Raw genomic sequence first — 18305 nt, forward strand, 5'->3', positions numbered from 1 at the left:
CTCACCTTCTAGCAGCGAAAGGTAAGAATTGGATGAACAAGTGAAATTCTTAGAGCCGATCTTTTAGAAACCAGTCGGAAAATAGCTTTCTAAAAGGAAGCACACTTTTTGACTCTGTAGCAGTCATGGAAGCTAGCTTTACTGTGTTAGGCGAACGTGATCATACATTATGCACAAATTTCAAATGACTTGTCATAAAACAACACAAGCAGCACACTAGCATAGTAAACTCCTGTAAGGAAAAGGACAGAGCAGGAGGAGCAGCAGCAGCTCCTACAGTCACCATAGGCCCTGCTTCTGTATACGGAGAGTTAGTTCTCAAGCATGTAAACACAAACTTCTAATTCTAAATGTCATCCCCCAGATAAATAGGCAGAAGGGTTTCTTCGCTCTTGGCTGGTAGATGGTGAGAAAACGGCTAAAACGAGTACCCAAGCAGAAGGCATGTGATGGACTTGAGTGGCCCTTAGTGGAATTTATATTTCCTGGCTGGCTTGAGACTGATGTACGTTCTCTTCATTTCTTCACTCTCTGCCTTCTTGATATCCTTGTATCGTTCCCCTTTTGTACTTACTACCTGATTGTCAATGTAGCGAATCATCTTCTTGGGAGCCTAAGGGCAAAGGACAAAAACAGAAGCTGAGTTGTTTTCCAATCTGAATGGGCTGTTTCTCTGTGAATTGGTTGGTGGAATAGTTAATTTCTTGCACAAATTACTGCACTAACAAAAGGCTCCTGGGAGCTCAAGATGACCCATCCACAGTGGAGACTGGCTGCTACATCTTTGCATGACTCACTGGAAGCTTGAAAGACCAGAACACACACGGCCTCTGCTGGGAATTTGGCTGTGGTTGCATTATTTAATGACCTACAAGACAGAGACGCAGCAGAATCTGCTGTTTAAACAAAACGTGTGCTCAGAAGAGTGACATACATAGGGAAATGGCCTCTCTTCATGCGGAGTGTCTTCAATTTCGGTGCAGAAAATGTGCTTCAGTTATACTTTGGGGAATACTATACTGCATGTAAAGGACTCGTTCCAAAAGGGCTGCTGTGTTTAGATAGGAATTCATTGCAGGGGGGGGGGGGCATCCTCTTTGGGGTTACAGTAACTTAAGATGTAGAGCTATACATCTTGCTGTATTCTAGAAGGGTAGGGACAGTACTTGAGTGATACACTCTGACAAATCACCGTAAAAAGAGGGTAGCTTGCAGGATGTAATTGGATTCTTTTGCTTGAAGTTATTTGCTTTTATGAACAGTTCTGGAGGACATCTAACTTGTGATCTCACTTAATTGAAGAGACTGAGGGATGTTGGATTCTGTGGGCTGGGTTCCCTTCCAGCTATTTGTTTTTCATAGGGCCCTCTCCCACCCCACCCCCCAAAAAATCCTGTGATATGAAACCTGGCCTCTTGAGTTCATGGAACTCATACAGAGCAAATAGTTTTTCCTACCATTTATTTGAAAGACCCCTACAAAACGTGCCTGTCCCAGGGATTCCTTTCTAAAGCAACTATATCTGGAAAAGCATGGCACTATCTGATTTCAGTGCCCGGATGAATGCTTACTGAAATCTACTATTGCCAAGTCCTGTGTGTACATAAAATAGCCCCGATGACGTTGGCATCTGTTGCAGTTTACTAAAAGTGAACACAAGGGCAGTAAAATGGGGCTAGCAATAGTCTGGTGCTAGAGACGTTGCGATGGGGGGTGGATGCAACTTTTTAAGCTGTTGTCCACCCCCCTAGCTCTGAGTGGCAAATGTGCTCTAAAGCCATTTGTCTGCTTTTTGCTGGTTCCAGGTTAGATGCCCACAGTTTGTCTGCCTGACCTCAAACCACTGTAAATAATGATACAAATCAGTGAGGCTGGGTTATAAATGTTCTTTCCCCTATTTTGGCTATTGGCTTGCATACGTTTGTGTTGCTTACCTCTTTGGGGGGTGCTGGCCTGTGTGTTTTCTGATCCTCTTCGTTATCTACCATCATGTACCTAAAACACACAAGAAATGCACAAAGCCCTCTCGAGAGGTGGGTCTTTTAGGAAAGTGCAAAATGCTTTGGTGGTGGAAAGTTTCCCCTTCTTCCTTTGGAGAAAAGTTCCCACCCTGTTGGTTTTAAAGTTTGTTATATAGATGACACCCCCTTTCCCACATGGCAGAGCCAGATGTGCGATCTACAGATGTGCAACTTAAATTTAGCAGCCAGTTCTGCCGTGTAGTGCTGATTCCATTGACTCATCTGTGGTAAGGATGCAGATGAAACAGCATATAGATTTTTAAATAAAAATGCCTCCGCAAAGCTTTGTGACTCTACCTTTTTGCTGTTGTCTCCCCCACTAGGTCCTGCTGTACAGAAATAAGTACCGTATTTTTTGCCCTATAAGACTCACTTTTTCCCTCCTAAAAAGTAAGGGGAAATGTGTGTGCGTCTTATGGAGCGAATGCAGGCTGTGCAGCTATCCCAGAAGCCAGAACAGCAGGAGGGATTGCTGCTTTCACTGCGCAGTGATCCCTCTTGCTGTTCTGGCTTCTGAGATTCAGAATATTTTTTTTCTTGTTTTCCTCCTCCGAAAACTAGGTGCGTCTTGTGGTCTGGTGCGTCTTATAGAGCGAAAAATATGGTATTTTGATCATCTAAGGTCAAATGTAGAGAGAGATGTAATCTTCTTCTTGATAGTACAGCTGGACCTGTTTTATCCTCTCACATTGTTCAGTTTTCTTTCCAGCCACAGAAATTCAATATATCGGAAATACAGTGCGTCTTGCACTATAAAGAGAGCCCAACAGGGAATTGGGAACACACCCAACTCCTTTCTCTTGACCGAGACCCATTTAATACAGTCCAGGATGCTTAGAACAGTGATTTTGTTTGAAATCCATTGGTTAATTTACCTATTTAAATCAGCCTGGATAGCTCATCTGGTTAGAGTGTGGTGCTGATAATGCCAAAGCTGCAGGTTCAATCCCCGTATGGGACAGCTGCATATTCTTGCATTGCGGCAGTGGCGCCCACCCTGTGGAACGCCCTCCCACCAGATGTCAAGGAAATAAACAGCTGTCTGACTTTTAGAAGACATCTGAAGACAGGCCTGTTTAGGGAAGTTTTTAATGTTTGATTTTTTATTGTGTTTTTAATATCCTGTTGGAAGCCGCTGAGTGTGGCTGGGGAGGCCCGGCCAGATGGGTGGGGTATGAGTAATTAATTATTATTACAACTACTATGGGGGGAAGGGTTTGGACTAGATCATGGGTAGGCAACCTAAGGCCAGGGGGCCAGATGCGGCCAAATCGCCTTCTCAATCCGGCCCGCGGATGGTCCAGGAATCAGCGTGTTTTTACATGAGTAGAATGTGTGCTTTTATTTAAAATGCATCTCTGGGTTATTTGTGGGGCATAGGAATTGGTTCATTCCCCCCACCCCCAAATATAGTCCACTCCCCCAAGGTCTGAGGGACAGTGGACAAGCCCCCTGCTGAAAAAGTTTGCTGACCCCTGGACTAGATGATTGTCAGGGTCCCTTCCAACTATACAGTTCTATGAAATATAATGTTTGGCACTGATGTTAATTTTTGGTGTCCCAAGCTCATATCGAAAAAGGCAAAAATTGTCAGAGTTGCCTTGCGCTTCAGGCTTGCACCTAGCAGTCATATTTAGTAGCATGAGACTTGGCATCTGTGCCCCCTGCTGAACGACATTAAACTGCAGTAGAATAATGTACACTAATAATACTAGCACTTATGCTGTGTGTATAGGGACGCGGGTGGCACTGTGGATTAAACCACAGAGCCTAGGACTTGCCGATCAGAAGGTTGGCGGTTCGAATCCCCGTGACGGGGTGAGCTCCCGTTGCTCGGTCCCTGCTCCTGCCAACCTAGCAGTTTGAAAGCACGTCAAAGTGCAAGTAGATAAATAGGTACCACTCTGTCGGGAAGGTAAATGATGTTTCTGTGCGCTGCCCTGGTTCGCCAGAAGCGGCTTCGTCATGCTGGCCACATGACCTGGAAGCTGTACGCCGGCTCCCTCGGCCAATAAAGCGAGATGAGCGCCGCAACCCCAGAGTCGGTCACGACTGGACCTAATGGTCAGGGGTCCCTTTACCTTTACCTATATTTAAATCAGTATTTGCATTTGACACATCACCATCCATGCCTGGGGTACTGCATTCACCGGGGGATAATTCACTGTTGCTACTGTTTTACGGATGGAAAGCTGAACGTTCAGGGAACAGGCCTGGAATGTCTCTTATGGGGCAGACCCCATATATAATCCCTTGCTGGTGGCTACAGCCCTGGCAACGCTGACTGCAAGGAAGCTCTTTCCCAATTACAGGTGACACACACATATTTCTAGAGCTGGACTGAAAGCCAAAATCAAGCCTGACCACTTTGAACCACACTTCCTGAATTGATTTTTGTGGCTTGTTACTTACTTCTCCAAGATAAATTGCTTTAATTCGCCTTGCTTGGGTGTCTTCTGGGATCTTGAAGCTTCCTGAAAGGAAAGAGCAGGACAGGAAACGCAGAAACAGAAATACGAGAAGGTGAGACTCGCATTCAGCTGTTGCCTGGGGAGTATTAATACAGTTTAGACTTAGAGAATACTGGATATTTGTGAGCATCATGATCCCAGCAACCAGTTTCCATAACTGCTGTTATGCAGGGAAAGCTGAAAGGTGCCTTGTCAAAAAGAAAAAAAGAGTGTGATCTAAAGTTTTTGAGGTCCATCAGAGAACTATCCATCCCCTGCACCAGGTTCTAAAATAAATGTATTACGTGCCAGGCTGTTTAAAGCTTGATTATAACACAGAGGTAGAGACATCACCTTGCCAACAAAGGTCCGTATAGTAAAAGCTATGGTTTTCCCAGTAGTGATGTATGGAAGTGAGAGCTGGACCATAAAGAAGGCTGATTGCCGAAGAATTGATGCTTTTGAATTATGGTGTTGGAGGAGACTCTTGAGAATCCCATGGACTGCAGGAAGATCAAACCTCTCCATTCTGAAGGAAATCAGCCCTGAGTGCTCACTGGAAGGACAGATCCTGAAGCTGAGGCTCCAATACTTTGGCCACCTCATGAGAAGAGAAGACTCCCTGGAAAAGACCCTGATGTTGGGAAAGATGGAGGGCACAAGGAGAAGGGGACGACAGAGGACGAGATGGTTGGACAGTGTTCTCGAAGCTACCAGCATGAGTGTGAGGAAACTGCGGGAGGCAGTGGAAGACAGAAGTTCCTGGCGTGCTCTGGTCCATGGGGTCACAAAGAGTCGGACACGACTAAATGACTAAACAACAACATAACACAGAGGTAGGAAAAGGACATGGTATATTGTAGGAGTGGGAAGGCTAAGATCAATCTGAAAGAATAGGAAATGCTGGAAAGGCTCCAACTGCACACACCGACAGATCTTGAACTAATCAAACCTTTAACATTTTAAAGCAGAGCTGGGACACCTTTGTTTCATAGGCTGAGTGTGGCCCCTCAGGTGTCACTCTCAGGCCCTTGGGACCATCCCTAGGCCATGCCCCTCTCCAGTCTTGCTCCGTGCTGTTCTTGTGTGATGTTTGCATGGCTGCAACACAGCCTTTGAAATGTGGTAAGACATCGTTTGCCTGGATGGATATACGCACATGCATCGCAACCTCTGGCTTTCCTGGCACGCGGCATAGACTGGCACCTGTCACTCTGCTTGCTGTGCAACCTCTGGAAGGAGGAATGCAGCTTGAGAGCTGAAAAGGGTTCCCCACTCTTATTTTAAAGGTTTTATGGAGGAAATCTGTGTTCACCAATGATAAAGAAAGCGGAATCACACACAGCTTCTGAACTGAAACGTAGACTTTCTAACAGGCTACGATTTGAATTTTGATTCCCAGCACAGGTGGAATACTTGACAGTTCAGTCCAGAAGCTCCTCTTTCACCTGGCTGAAAATGACCTGGTTTCTCCCAGTCTGCTTCCTGGCATGGCACAGCTATGGGACAATACCCGATTCTCTCCCACTTGGGACTACAGTGGTACCTCGGGTTACGTATGCTTCAGGTTACAGACATTTCAGGTTACAGACTCCGCTAACCCAGAAATAGTACCTCAGGTTAAGAACTTTGCTTCAGGATGAGAACAGAAATCATGCCCTGCTGGCGCGGCGGCAGCAGGAGGCCCCATTAGCTAAAGTGGTGCTTCAGGTTAAGAACAGTTTCAGGTTAAGAACGGACCTCCAGAACGAATTAAGTACTTAACCCTAGGTACCACTGTACTGCAATGTGCTCTACGTGGGGCTACAGGGAGACTCGGAAACTACAACTAATGCAGAACACAGCACGTAACTGGTGATGGAGTGGCCACTGGGACCATATAACACCAGTCCTGAAAGACCTACAGTGCTGGAGCTGACCTTTAAAGCCCTAAATGGCCTTGGCCCAGTATACCTGAAAGAGTGTCTTCACCCCCATCGTTCAGCCCAGACACTGAGGTCCAGCTCTGAGGGCCTTGTGGCAGTTCCCTCATTGTAAGAGGTGAGGTTACAGCAGGGAACCAGGCAAAGAGCCTTCTCGGTAGTGGCACCTGCCTTGTGGAACACCCTCCCATCAGATGTCAAGGAGATGAGTAAGTACATAAGCTTTAGAAGACATCTGAAGGCAGCGCTGGATAGGGAAGACTTTTGATGTGTAATGTTTTATTTTGTTTTTATATGCGTTGGAAGCTGCCCAGAGAGGCTGAGGCAACGCAGTCAGATGGGTGGGGCATGAATAATAAAATTATTATTACCTGTATGGTTGTACCCAGGGTGTTGAGTTGCACCTTCTCCTCTAGGATGAGCTGTGCTGCTTCCTCCAGGTTCCCCAAGGCCATGCCTAGAGCCTTTTGGGCTTGGCTCACCGTGCAGGATGGAAACATCTCCAGAATCACTTCCACTGGATCACCATGTGTTTCCTGGTCAAGACAAGGAAGAAACAGAATGAATCGTAGAGTTGTAAGGAACAACGAGGGTCATCTTGTCCAAGCCCCTGCAATGCAGGAATCTTTTGCCCAACCTGGGGCTTGAACCCACAATCCAGAGATGTTCTAGCAACGGAGCAAACATGTATTTATTGCAACCCCACTCTGCAAAGCAAATCCTCTCGGTTTTTAGGGAAGTCATCAGCTGCGATGGCACGGCGGACAGAAAAAAAAGAATTTCACAAGGAAATCCACCAACCAGAGTTAGCTGAAGAGGCCCCTAAAGTTGAACCTCCCAGTCCATACCTCTGCCGGGGCTCCCTCGACCAGGGAACACGACAGCCTGTTGTCCTCAGACACACTTGCTCCCTCTTCACGAACATGGGCCGTTGCTTCAGATTTTACATGGCTCCTGCTCTGCATAGTGTATTCTGGAAGATGCACAACACCTTTAGACACAAAAGACCCTAACAGACCCATCTACCTGCCACTCAAAGAGAACAAGACAATTTGTACCGCTTTATTATTTATTTTTATTAAATTTTCTGTTTTACCACACAGTGGTACCTCAGGTTACAGACGCTTCAGGTTACAGACTCCGCTAACCCAGAAATAATACCTCGGGTTAAGAACTCTGCTTCAGGATGAGAACAGAAATGGCACAGCAGCAGCGGGAGGCCCCATTAGCTAAAGTGGTGCTTCAGGTTAAGAACAGTTTCAGGTTAAGAACAGACCTCCGGAACAAATTAAGTACATAACCAGAGGTACCACTGTATAAAATATTAATTTAAACCACCTTAAAATATCAGTGACTTCCTGTCTTCTTTTTCCATGGTTCATTTTGCATAACATAAATCCCTGCATATTTTATATCAACTAAACCATTCAGTATTCAATTATTGCATCCATCAAAACTTAAACTTTACACTGTTTATCTTAATGCTACCAACATTTTCAAACGTACACAATACCCCCCCATATATTCAATATATGTTTTCCTATCTTCTTTTAAAGTATGTTCCTCTTGTTCTCTTATTATATAAGTTAGATCCACAAGCTGTGCATATTCTATCAGTTTCAGTTGCCATTCTTCTTTGGTTGGGACCTTGCTCGTTTTCCCTTTTTGGGATAACAAAACACGGGCTGCAGTAGTGGCATACATAAATAACTTTTTTGACACCTGGGAATTATCCCCAACAGAAAGGACTCGGGTTTTTTTGGAAAAGTGCTTTTAAACATCTTTTTCAATTCATTATAAATGATTTCCCAGTAGTCTTTTACAGGTCCACCACATAAGAAAGAACATACCCTTTACAGTGGTGCCTCGCAAGACGAAATTAATTCGTTCCGCGAGTTTTGTCTTGCAATTTTTTTCGTCTTGCGAAGCACGGTGTCGGGAAAGTTTTGGAAAAGCTTCAAAAATCACCAAAGTCTTTAAAAACCTCAAAAAAGGCTACCACACCGCGTTCTATGAGTTGCTCCTCGAAGTCAAGTCGCAACTGTATTAACGGTGTTAAGAAAAAGGAAACAAACTTGCAAGACGTTTCCGTCTTGCGAAGCAAGCCCATAGCGAAAATCGTCTTGCGAAGCAGCTCAAAAAACAAAAAACCCTTTCGTCTAGCGAGTTTTTTGTCTTGCGAGGCATTCATCTTGCAAGGTACCACTGTACCTCATTGCATCTCCAGCACTTATCTGCTTCAGTCTTATACATCTTAGCATGCCATGTGAAACACTGCCTAGGCAGTTTTGTATTTATACTAGACACACTGTGTTTATAGCATAGCATATCTAAATGATGTCAAAATGGACCGTGGACCTCTCACATTCTAAAGCTGCACATATGGGCGAGGTAAAGGTAAAGGTAAAGGTACCCCTGCCCGTACGGGCCAGTCTTGACAGACTCTAGGGTTGTGCGCTCATCTCACTCTAGAGGCCGGGAGCCAGCGCTGTCCGCAGACACTTCCGGGTCACGTGGCCAGCGTGACAAGCTGCATCTGGCAAGCCAGCGCAGCACACGGAAACGCCGTTTACCTTCCTGCTGGTAAGCAGTCCCTATTTATCTACTTGCACCCGGGGGTGCTTTCGAACTGCTAGGTTGGCAGGCGCTGGGACCGAACGACGGGAGCGCACCCCGCCGCGGGGATTCGAACCGCCGACCATGCGATCCGCAAGTCCTAGGCGCTGAGGTTTTACCCACAGCACCACCCGCGTCCCATATGGGCGAGGTAGCCTGGCTTAAATGAGAAGTTGGTGGCACAGAACTCTACACAAGTGTTTTCATATATCCAGTGTCATGTTTCACCGTGAAGACACTGGCTTGTCTCTTCTGGCACTATTACAGTGGTACCTCGGGTTAAGATCTTAATACGTTCTGGAGGTCCGTTCTTAACCTGAAACTGTTCTTAAAGCTAGTTCAACTCTTGACATCTCCAGTTACCATCATTTGCAAGTTTGATTTATTACCTGCCCCCCACCCTAAGCGCCATATATTAAATACAACTTTAATATAGTAATCAAGTATTAAAAGGTCAAGCTAAATATTATTAATTATTATTATCATTCACTGAATTTGTTGGTTGCTTTCTCTTGCCGAAGGCAACTCAAAGCGACTCACAACCCAAAAAAGATTCAAAATGGGTGGCAAAATGCCAACTGTGCTGGTTTTTTTTGTATTCCTCTAGGGCCAGGGCCCGGCGTCTTCCCACCCACCCAAAATCACTTTATGCTAAGAAATTATGTGTGGTATCCAAGACCCTGATGTATCTTAATTCTACCTCCTCTTATTCAGTGTGCTACAAGCCTTGTATTCCAGTTAGCCTTTTGGACAAGACCTTTAGCCAGACAACACTGCCTGTCACCCGGGTGCTCATCTCATGACTTACGTTTACTGCGGGCTTCATGGAGCCTTTCTGAGAGAGAAACCATCATTTCACAAACGTTGCTACTGCAAGAAAAGGACAGCGCATTATTGGCAGAGACCAGATTGAGGAGAAACTGGGAAATTTCCTCTCCCATCGAAGTATCCTGTTTAGTGGTGTGGCGTTTGCCCTCCTAGGTGTGTGACATCATACTGGGTTCATAAGAAAAGGGTCAACTAATTGTAAAATGACTAACCTATAGGAACCCAAGGGGAGGAGTTAGAGTTTGAGTTGTTAAGAAGTCAGTCTGGAGTTAGAGAAGAGAGAGGGAGGATAGGTGTGTGGGTTGGGCTACTCTGATGTGAGAGAATCTGTTAAGAGGAGTCAGTCAAACAGTTGAGATAATCAGTCAGAAGGTATTAGGAAGGTATAGACTGGTAAATATTATTAATTATTATTATTATTATTATTATTATTATTATTATCAACAACAACAACAACAACAATTTATTTATACCCCACCCTCCCCAGCCAAGACCGGGCTCAGGGCGGCTAACAACCAGTAATAAAAACAAGTTGATTAAAATACAATTTAAAAGATTAAGATACAACATTAAAACATTAGGATGCAGCCTCTTCACAGGAGGAGAAAGGAAAAAGAAAGAGGGGGAGGGAATCAAAGTGATTCTAAGCCAAAGGTCAGGTAGAACAACTCTGTCTTACAGGCCCTGCGGAAAGAAATCAGATCCCGCAGGGCCCTGGTCTCAAGAGACAGAGTGTTCCACCAGGCTGGAGCCAGAGCTGAAAAGGCCCTGGCTGTGGTTGAGGCTAATCTAACTTCCTTAGGGCCCGGGACCTCTAGGGTGTTGCTATACAGTGGTGCCCCGCAAGACGAATGCCTCGCAAGACGAAAAAACCCGCTAGACGAAAGGGTTTTCCGTTTTTCGATGCGCTTCGCAGGATGAATTTCCCTATGGGCTTGCTTCGCAAGACGAAAATGTCTTGCGAGTCTTGAGATTTTTTTCACTCCCCCCCCTTTTCTAAGCCGCTAAGCCGCTAATAGCCTTTTAGCCGCTAAGCCGCTAAGCTTTTAATAGCCGCTAAACCGCTAATAGTGCTAATCCGCTAAGCGGGTTGCTTCGCAAGACGAAAACACCGCTAGACGAAGAGACTCGCGGAACGGATTGTTTTCGTCTTGTGAGGAACCATTGTATATGGACCTTAAGGTCCTCCGTGGGGCATACCGGGAGAGGCAGTCCTGTAGGTATGAGGGTCCTAGGCCGTGAAGGGAAACCATAAACTTGTTAATGCTTATAAATAAACTTGTTTATTTGGTTTAATGTTAACAACTGTCTGGACTCAGTGTGTACCCGAGAGTAACGGGTTGGTGGCAGCGGGGAAGCGAGCACAGTGGTGGCACAGGGATCAATAGACTGTCAAATGTCCGGGGATCCTGTGTGATCGCCACAAGCGGAGACACAGGTAAGGAGAGCAAATGCCAAGGAGACTCTATTCATCGCCAAACATTCCAAAATGGCAAAGGAATGCAGACCAATATAATTTGCAGCCACATGATCATTCTGAATAACATCAGTCAAAATGCTTTGTTCAGAGCCCAATGTTTGAAATCTGAAGGACTGAAGTAGTGATGGGAAAACCTAGAAGGACTATACGATGATGATTGTATTACGTGAGACCTCCTATTAAGACATGAGTTCATAAGGCATGGAAGTTCAGTAATTCCCAATGGAAAGAAGACAAACTCCCTACCAGAGAGGAATGGCAAGCTAAACTGATGAACTACGCTAAAATGGTAAAGCTGACTGGAAAACTCAGGAACCAAGAGGACAAAAACTTTCAAAAAATGGGGGAAAATTATAACTTATATAGGAGACCACTGCAAGAAGATGGAAACATTAGCAGGATTTGAAACCAACTTGTTTGTAACAAATACCATGGATAATATGGATTGATTTAAAATCTAGAATATGGAATAATATGCAGTTGTAAATGTTGACAAGAGGACCTATCGAGGGGATGGGGAAGAAGTCTTGAGATTCAGAGTAATCTCTATATATGGATATGCATTTGGATGTTATAAATTTGTATCTGTAAAATCAAATAAAAATGATTTTTTTAAAAAAGGAAGTTCAGTAACCCCCCCACCCCCCGAAAGTTAGAACACAAGTTCAGAAACTTGAAGGCAGGAGACCTTTGTAGGGATGACCTGCCTATTATCTAATTTGTCTCCAAATTAACCAGGGACAAAGTTGGAAACAAAAGATTGACACTTGCTGTAAAATTAATAAGCCGAAATTCTCCACCAGTGAAATCTAGAAAATACGAGCAGAAGGAGATCCAAATGTTGACGACAGCAGAGCAAGACTCTGACAGGTATGGCCTAGGCAGCACATATCAGAAGAGCTCACTCACTGAGCTCAGGTGTGATCACATCTTTTAAAAGCAGTAACATTTACCTGTTGATTTCCGCAAAGCCAGGGACGTACGCTCCCATCATTTCCATAAAGGTGTCCATGTCAAAATTCTCTTCAAACGACTCGTGGGACCCAAGCCCTTCCAGGACACTTGCCATGTAGGAGAAAACAATGTCATCCAGACCACTGGGGGGGTGGGGAAAGGAAAGGAAAACAAAAAGGTTATAGAAACCGGACAAGTTCCATTTGCTTGTTTATCACACCCTGTTGGATAAAAGCCACCTGATTCCTTAAGGTGAACTGCAGTTAATGTTTCATTTAGATTTCTTCCCCAATCAGCTTTATAAAACATGTTTATGTTAAAAAGCCATGAACAGAACAATAAAAAATATTGGCAGTCCTTTTTGCTATGTTGTTGCAGCGACCCAAACATTTTGAATCTTGTGAACAATGTGCTTTGTTAAGTCACTATTCAATAAACACTCTGCAGTTTTCTCCCCACCCTAGTCAGATTGGCCAAATGCCTGTTGATGGCATTCTACCATTGCACTGTGGAGAGCGTACTAACTTATGGTCTGTGCGTGTGGTTTGGGAGCTGCACGGCCAGGGAAAAAACAATGCTATCCAGGGTTGTAAAGACTGCAAAGAGAATTATTGGGTGCACTCTTCCCACCTTAGATCAAATCTATGCTGCCAGGTGCCATAAGAAAGTGGCAGAGATAGCACATGATAGTACGCAGCCCGGAAATGATCTCTTTCAGCTTCTGACTTCTGGAAGAAGGTATAGGGTTATAAAGGCCAGGACTAGCCGCCTGAAAAACAGTTTCTACGCTAATGCAATTCTGGTTTTAAATGCAGCATAAGGGGTCTCTGTAGTATAGTGTTTTTTAAAATGGGGTTTTAGAGTTTTTAGGGGTTTTTGAATGTCTTATGTAGTTTTGTAGTAGTTTTATGTAGCTTTTATGTAGTTTTATGTAGTTTTATGTAGTTTTGTGGTAGTTTTATGTAGTTTTAATGTAGTTTTATGTAGTTTTCAATTTCATTGTTCCGCAAGGGACAATGACAATAAAGATATCGTATCGTATCGTATCGTGAGGGATGATGGGAGCTGAATTGCAACAATATCTGGAGGGCTACAGATCTTCCAGCCCTGCTCTAAACTCTTCACCATTGGCCAGGTATCTCCAGAGAGGACTGAGAACGAAACCTGTCTGAGTCAGCGTAGACCAAGGTTTCCCAAAGTTGGGTCTCCAGCTGTTTTTGGACCACAACTCCCATCACCCCTAGCTAGCTGGACCAGTGGTCATGGATGATGGGATTTGGAGTCCAAAAATGGCAGGAAACCCAAGTTTGTAAAATCCTGGCATAGACAATACTGAGCAAGATTGACTAATCCTATGAGGCAGCCTATTAAGTCCCTATGGAAAAGCTTTTGCTGCAGCCAGGAATGTATTTTTTTATTTTTTAAGAAAACCTTTGATTCAAAGGCAAAGCCAGAAATTAAAACTGGAAATCCATCTTCAACAATCTCTTCAGCCTCTAGAATAATTCAACATTTGCTGCCTGCTCCCCTGCTCTACTTCCCCAAGAATGAAACTTTTAAAAATAACTATTTAAAATATCCACATCAATTATTATTTACAGTTCATAGAAATGGAAGCTGAGGGATACTATTTCCACATGAAGGTTGGCTCAGAAATGTACAGTTACGCCGTTTATGTAAAATACTGGGTTTGCCATAATTTGTGTGTCTATAAAATTAGGATTTTTCATTTTTTAAAGGAAAGAGTCTGACCTTTCCTGAAGTCCAGCGTGCCAGGTAAGCTATAGACAGAAGGAAAGCTTACTGGTGAAGAATAGAGAGGGGAGCAGATAATTATTTTGACACTTAAGCTTCTCCCACGAGACATTTAACAATTATGCAATTATTTTTCTACTGTAGGCAATCATAGCAATTAACAAATTATTAATTAAATGTTACATTCACCATTAATGACGATATCATCTGACATCTATGAGTACAACTAAATAAAGACTGAGGAGTACCTATGGAAGTAAGGTAAAGGTAAAGGGACCCTTGACCATTAGGTCCAGTCGTGACTGACTCTGGGGTTGCGGTACTCATCTCGCTTTATTGGCCGAGGGAGCCGGCGTACAGCTTCCAGGTCATGTGGCCAGCATGACTAAGCGACTTCTGGCAAACCAGAGCAGGGCACGGAAACACCGTTTACCTTCCTGCCAGAGGTATCTACTTGCACTTTGAGGTGCTTTTGAACTGCTAGGTTGGCAGGAGCAGGGACCGAGCAACGGAAGCTCACCCCCTCGCGGGGATTCGAACTGCCAACCTTCTGATCGGCAAGTCCTAGGCTCTGTGGTTTAACTCCCAGCTCCACCGTGTCCCTTTACCTATGGAAGTAGGAGGATCAATAAGCCATGATGACATTCTAATACTGTGAATAAGACCCTCTTTGAAAAGCATCAGAGAAAAGGGGGAAAGGAAAGGAGAAAAGGAGGTTGCACCCATAAATTAATTTGTTTACACATCCAGCTTACTCAGCCATAACAACTTGTTAAAATTATACACTCCATCACTCTAATTTTCTACAAAAACAAAACATATCGAATCCCCACAGTGCTACAGCAAGCCAATTTTGGCTTTGCTCCAATACAGTAACTAAAAATACTCATTATGTAAGGTTTGTGGTTTCAGAAGAAGGAAATCTTACAGTTGGACAACAGGCACCGTGAAGGCCGCGCCATGCAGTTTCAGTTTAGGAACTTGGCTTCCGTAAACTGGATTTGGAACTGAAATATCACCATAGAGGTCCCAGAGACACAAAGGCTAGTAGATGCCAGCCCACTCTATAACGCAGTTGCGACACACTGCTGATGAAAATCCACACAGTGATTTCACATGGAAAACATGACACGCTTCTGTATGGCTGTCCTAGACCCAAAGTGAGATAAAACGTACCTCAAGTCAGCACCCGGGATATGATTCTGGATGAAGACTGACAAACTATCTTGGATTATTCTCTCCGGCTGCATTTCCTTTGAGGAGTGGGTCCTGGGGAAGAGAAAACACACACACACACACAAAAAATTCCAAAGTGCAAACCGACACAAGCTCCAATGCATAATGCTGAATTTGCAGGCCAAAATACGAGACGTGCTCCCTCTGCCAGATCAAGGCACCACTCAGATGATTTTGTACTGTACAAAATCTGAAATGTGTCAAGAAAAATCACAGGCCCCAGCAGTTCTTCCCTGGGGAAGCTACTGATTTTGAGCCACGGCCTCAGGTGAAGGAGAAGTGGAATATTCCAGCCAGCGACTCAGCTTAGAGCCAAATTCTGCATGATCAATGCATGAGTGTATTTAGCATAGCAGGTGGGTTTTCTCTCTTAAGCCACCAGGAGTCATGATCAGGATCATGCCCCACTGCATGCAATAATAATAATAATTTATTATTTCTACCCTGCCCATCTGGCTGGGTTTCCTCAGCCACTCTGGGCAGCTCCCAGCAGAATATTAAAAACACGATAAAACATCAAACATTAAAAACTTCCCTAAACAGGGCTGCTTTCCGATGTCTTCTAAAAGTCAGATAGTTGTTTATTTCCTTGACATATGATGGGAGGGCATTCCACAGGCGGGTGCCACTACCAAGAAGGCTCTGCCTGGTTCCCTGTAACCTTACTTCTCGCAGTGAGGGAACTGCCAGAAGGCCCTCGGAGCTGGACCTCAGTGTCTGGGCTGAACGATGGGGGTAGAGACGCTTCTTCAGGTATACATGTGTGTCTAGGAATACAATCTTTTCCCAGTCTCCTGTTGAAAAGCACCCCCTCACCCCCACTACGGACACCAATAGTACTTGGTGTGTGATTTTCATCAGGTAAACATTACATAAACTCCCTCCGCCCTGGAGTCTCAGTCCCACCTGCAATTTATTTAGCTATAGATGAAAATGTTTCAGGGACAGAACTGCGAGGTAGGAATAGCACATTCAAGCATTTGTTTTTGCTGGGCTCGTATCGGGATGATGTGATTAGAGCTGTCAAAGGCTCCATACGTAATCATTTGCGTTCCAGATGTTCTGGAATAACGACAATGATCTGTCTTGGCGCACGGCGGCAAGAATATCCAATGGAAAGGAAGGAGTACCAGGGGAGTAAGCGCATTGATACGAATGAATGGCGTTTAACTAAAACCATGTGCAAGTACCACAACGGTAAGAAGGATTTTGTGTCCTGCGTTGTAAAGAGTGCCACAGAATACTTTCCCTAGCATGGCAGTGAAGTCATGGGGGCAGGGGGGGTGGAGAGAAAGGTTCTCACCAACTTGGTTTCTGCATGTCAGGCTGCCCTGAAAAGGAACTAAAAGAGGACCAATTTACAAATATGAAGGCAAGCAGGACCATAAAGAAGCTGGATATTTCTGCAGTCTGTTGCAAAAGCACACACACACAAATAATTATCATAATATTAGTAACCGCCAAATAGATATGTGTGCTTTTGTAATAATTTGGAAAGGGTGTCTGAACAGCCTCTCAGCATCCTTCGCCCAGGCAGGATGGGGGAGGCCATCATTAGGCCAAGTAGGGCACAGTTTTAGGCAAACTAGTTTTCTTTCGCATTTGAGAAAGGCAATTTAAGATCGAGGCGCTGCTTTTTCTTGCCATTTAAAATAAATTTTGCAGCTTCAAGTTTTCATTCCGCCCCCCCCCCCCCCCGTAAGGCTTTTGAAAATCGAAGTTAGCAGGGGAGGGGGGCGTTTTGGGTGCGCGCGCGCAAGTATTTAGCTTCGCCTAGGGCGCAAAACAGCCCCGGCACGACGCTGCCGGGAGAGCAGCAAGGGACTCCGCCGGAGGGTGAATGCACTCTGCACATGCTCAGGAGGCGGCGCAAAAAACGACGACAAGCAGCTAAAGGGCTTCTGGAAACACTCACTAGGGGCGTGCCTGCCTGTAGGTCTGTCTGTCTGTCCGTCCGCCGGGCGACCTGCGCGCCTCCTCCGCCCGCTCCCGCGTAGAGATGTTGAAAGAATCACGTGGTTCCGAATCCTCCTTCATCCCAAAGCGGGAAGAGGAGGACGATGTGGTCCAGATTAGCATCACTGCGCATAGACTTAGAAATACAGACTGATCACTCGCATCCGAATAGGAGACTTCCTGGTAGCTTTGGAAGACTCACTCGCTCCTTCTTCTGTCAGAGCCAATGTGCGCCTTCCTAGTGGGCTGCTAGCGTATATATTGCGAGTTCACATTGGATGGGCACATGTGAATAAATCAATCCAGTAAATCAATGCAAAATACGCCATGAGAAAGGAGAAGGAACTCAGCAAAGAACAATTAGAAGAGCTGAACATAGCAGACCAAGTAAAAGAGGCAGAAATCTTTCACCCCACCACAAAAAAAGTTCTGCTCGTTTCTGCTGCTCAGCCGCGCACCGAGTGGCCATTCAGTACCTTATGGAGAATAAAGACCTGGCAAAGGTCGACAATGACAGAGGAGCATTGCGTCAGTGGGTGTGCTTACTAAGTGTGCAGAAAAACCACACTGGGCAAACAGGAGGAATTTTAGGTTTTCAGCAAATCAAAGAAAACGTGTTTTAGTTTAGATTTGTAAAATATAATTTTGCAAAATATACCCGCTAGCTGCAGACCCTCCAAGTGTCCCTATTTTCGAGGATCAGTCACAGATTCACAGAAGTCATCCCGGTTTCTGATTTGATCTCAGAATGTCCCTATTTCCATCCCTATTTTCCCTGGAGAAAAATTGGAGGGTGTGGAGTTATGCAACCCCTGAGCCAAAGAGATAAGTAACTATGCAAGCTTTAGAAGACATCTGAAGGATGGTGGCTAACGGATTGAGGTTGAATACTGACAAGACAGAAGTACTGTTTTTGGGGGACAGGGGGCGGGTGGGTGTGGGGGACTACTGAATGGGGCAACTGTGCCCTTGAAGGAGCAGGTGTGCAGCCTGGGAGTTATTTCGGACTCACAGCTGTCCATGGAGGCGCAGGTTAATTCTGCATCCAGGGCAGCTGTCTACCAGCACCATCTGGTACGCAGGCTGA

The 18305-nt window shown here is 44.9% G+C and overlaps 1 protein-coding gene across 3 annotated transcripts; it reads right to left on the minus strand.

Moving 5' to 3' along the window:
• Positions 1–122: 122 nt before the first annotated feature.
• CUEDC2 (CUE domain containing 2) lies at positions 123–17320 on the minus strand. 3 transcript variants are annotated; one of them, XM_081005707.1, is made up of 9 exons: positions 17178–17320; positions 15203–15295; positions 12271–12414; positions 9818–9879; positions 7242–7366; positions 6765–6929; positions 4434–4495; positions 1935–1995; positions 123–613 (listed from the first exon to the last, which is right to left on the minus strand). In XM_081005707.1, exons 2-9 carry the CDS (start codon positions 15274–15276, stop codon positions 467–469), a joined length of 840 nt encoding a protein of 279 aa, XP_080861833.1. In that variant the 5' UTR covers positions 15277–15295; positions 17178–17320; the 3' UTR covers positions 123–466. The 3 variants fall into 3 exon arrangements, with proteins under 3 accessions (XP_080861833.1, XP_080861832.1, XP_080861831.1); XM_081005706.1 differs by lacking the exon at positions 17178–17320 and adding an exon at positions 16566–16597 and having other exon boundaries at positions 9818–9876; XM_081005705.1 differs by lacking the exon at positions 17178–17320 and adding an exon at positions 16566–16597.
• Positions 17321–18305: the final 985 nt, after the last annotated feature.

Source organism: Podarcis pityusensis (genome assembly GCF_964106645.2).
Source record: "Podarcis pityusensis genome assembly, chromosome: 5".
Classification (NCBI taxonomy): domain Eukaryota; kingdom Metazoa; phylum Chordata; class Lepidosauria; order Squamata; family Lacertidae; genus Podarcis; species Podarcis pityusensis.

What these genes read in the sequence shown, in the direction of transcription:
- CUEDC2 (XM_081005705.1), bottom strand. An exon ending in TCGAGGGAGCCCCGGCAGAG is followed by an intron (nt 6,930 to 7,241) that starts GTATGGACTGGG and finishes TGTCTTGACCAG; the next exon opens with GAAACACATGGTGATCCAGT. An exon ending in CCCTGGGTACAACCATACAG is followed by an intron (nt 4,496 to 6,764) that starts GTAATAATAATT and finishes CTTTCCTTTCAG; the next exon opens with GAAGCTTCAAGATCCCAGAA.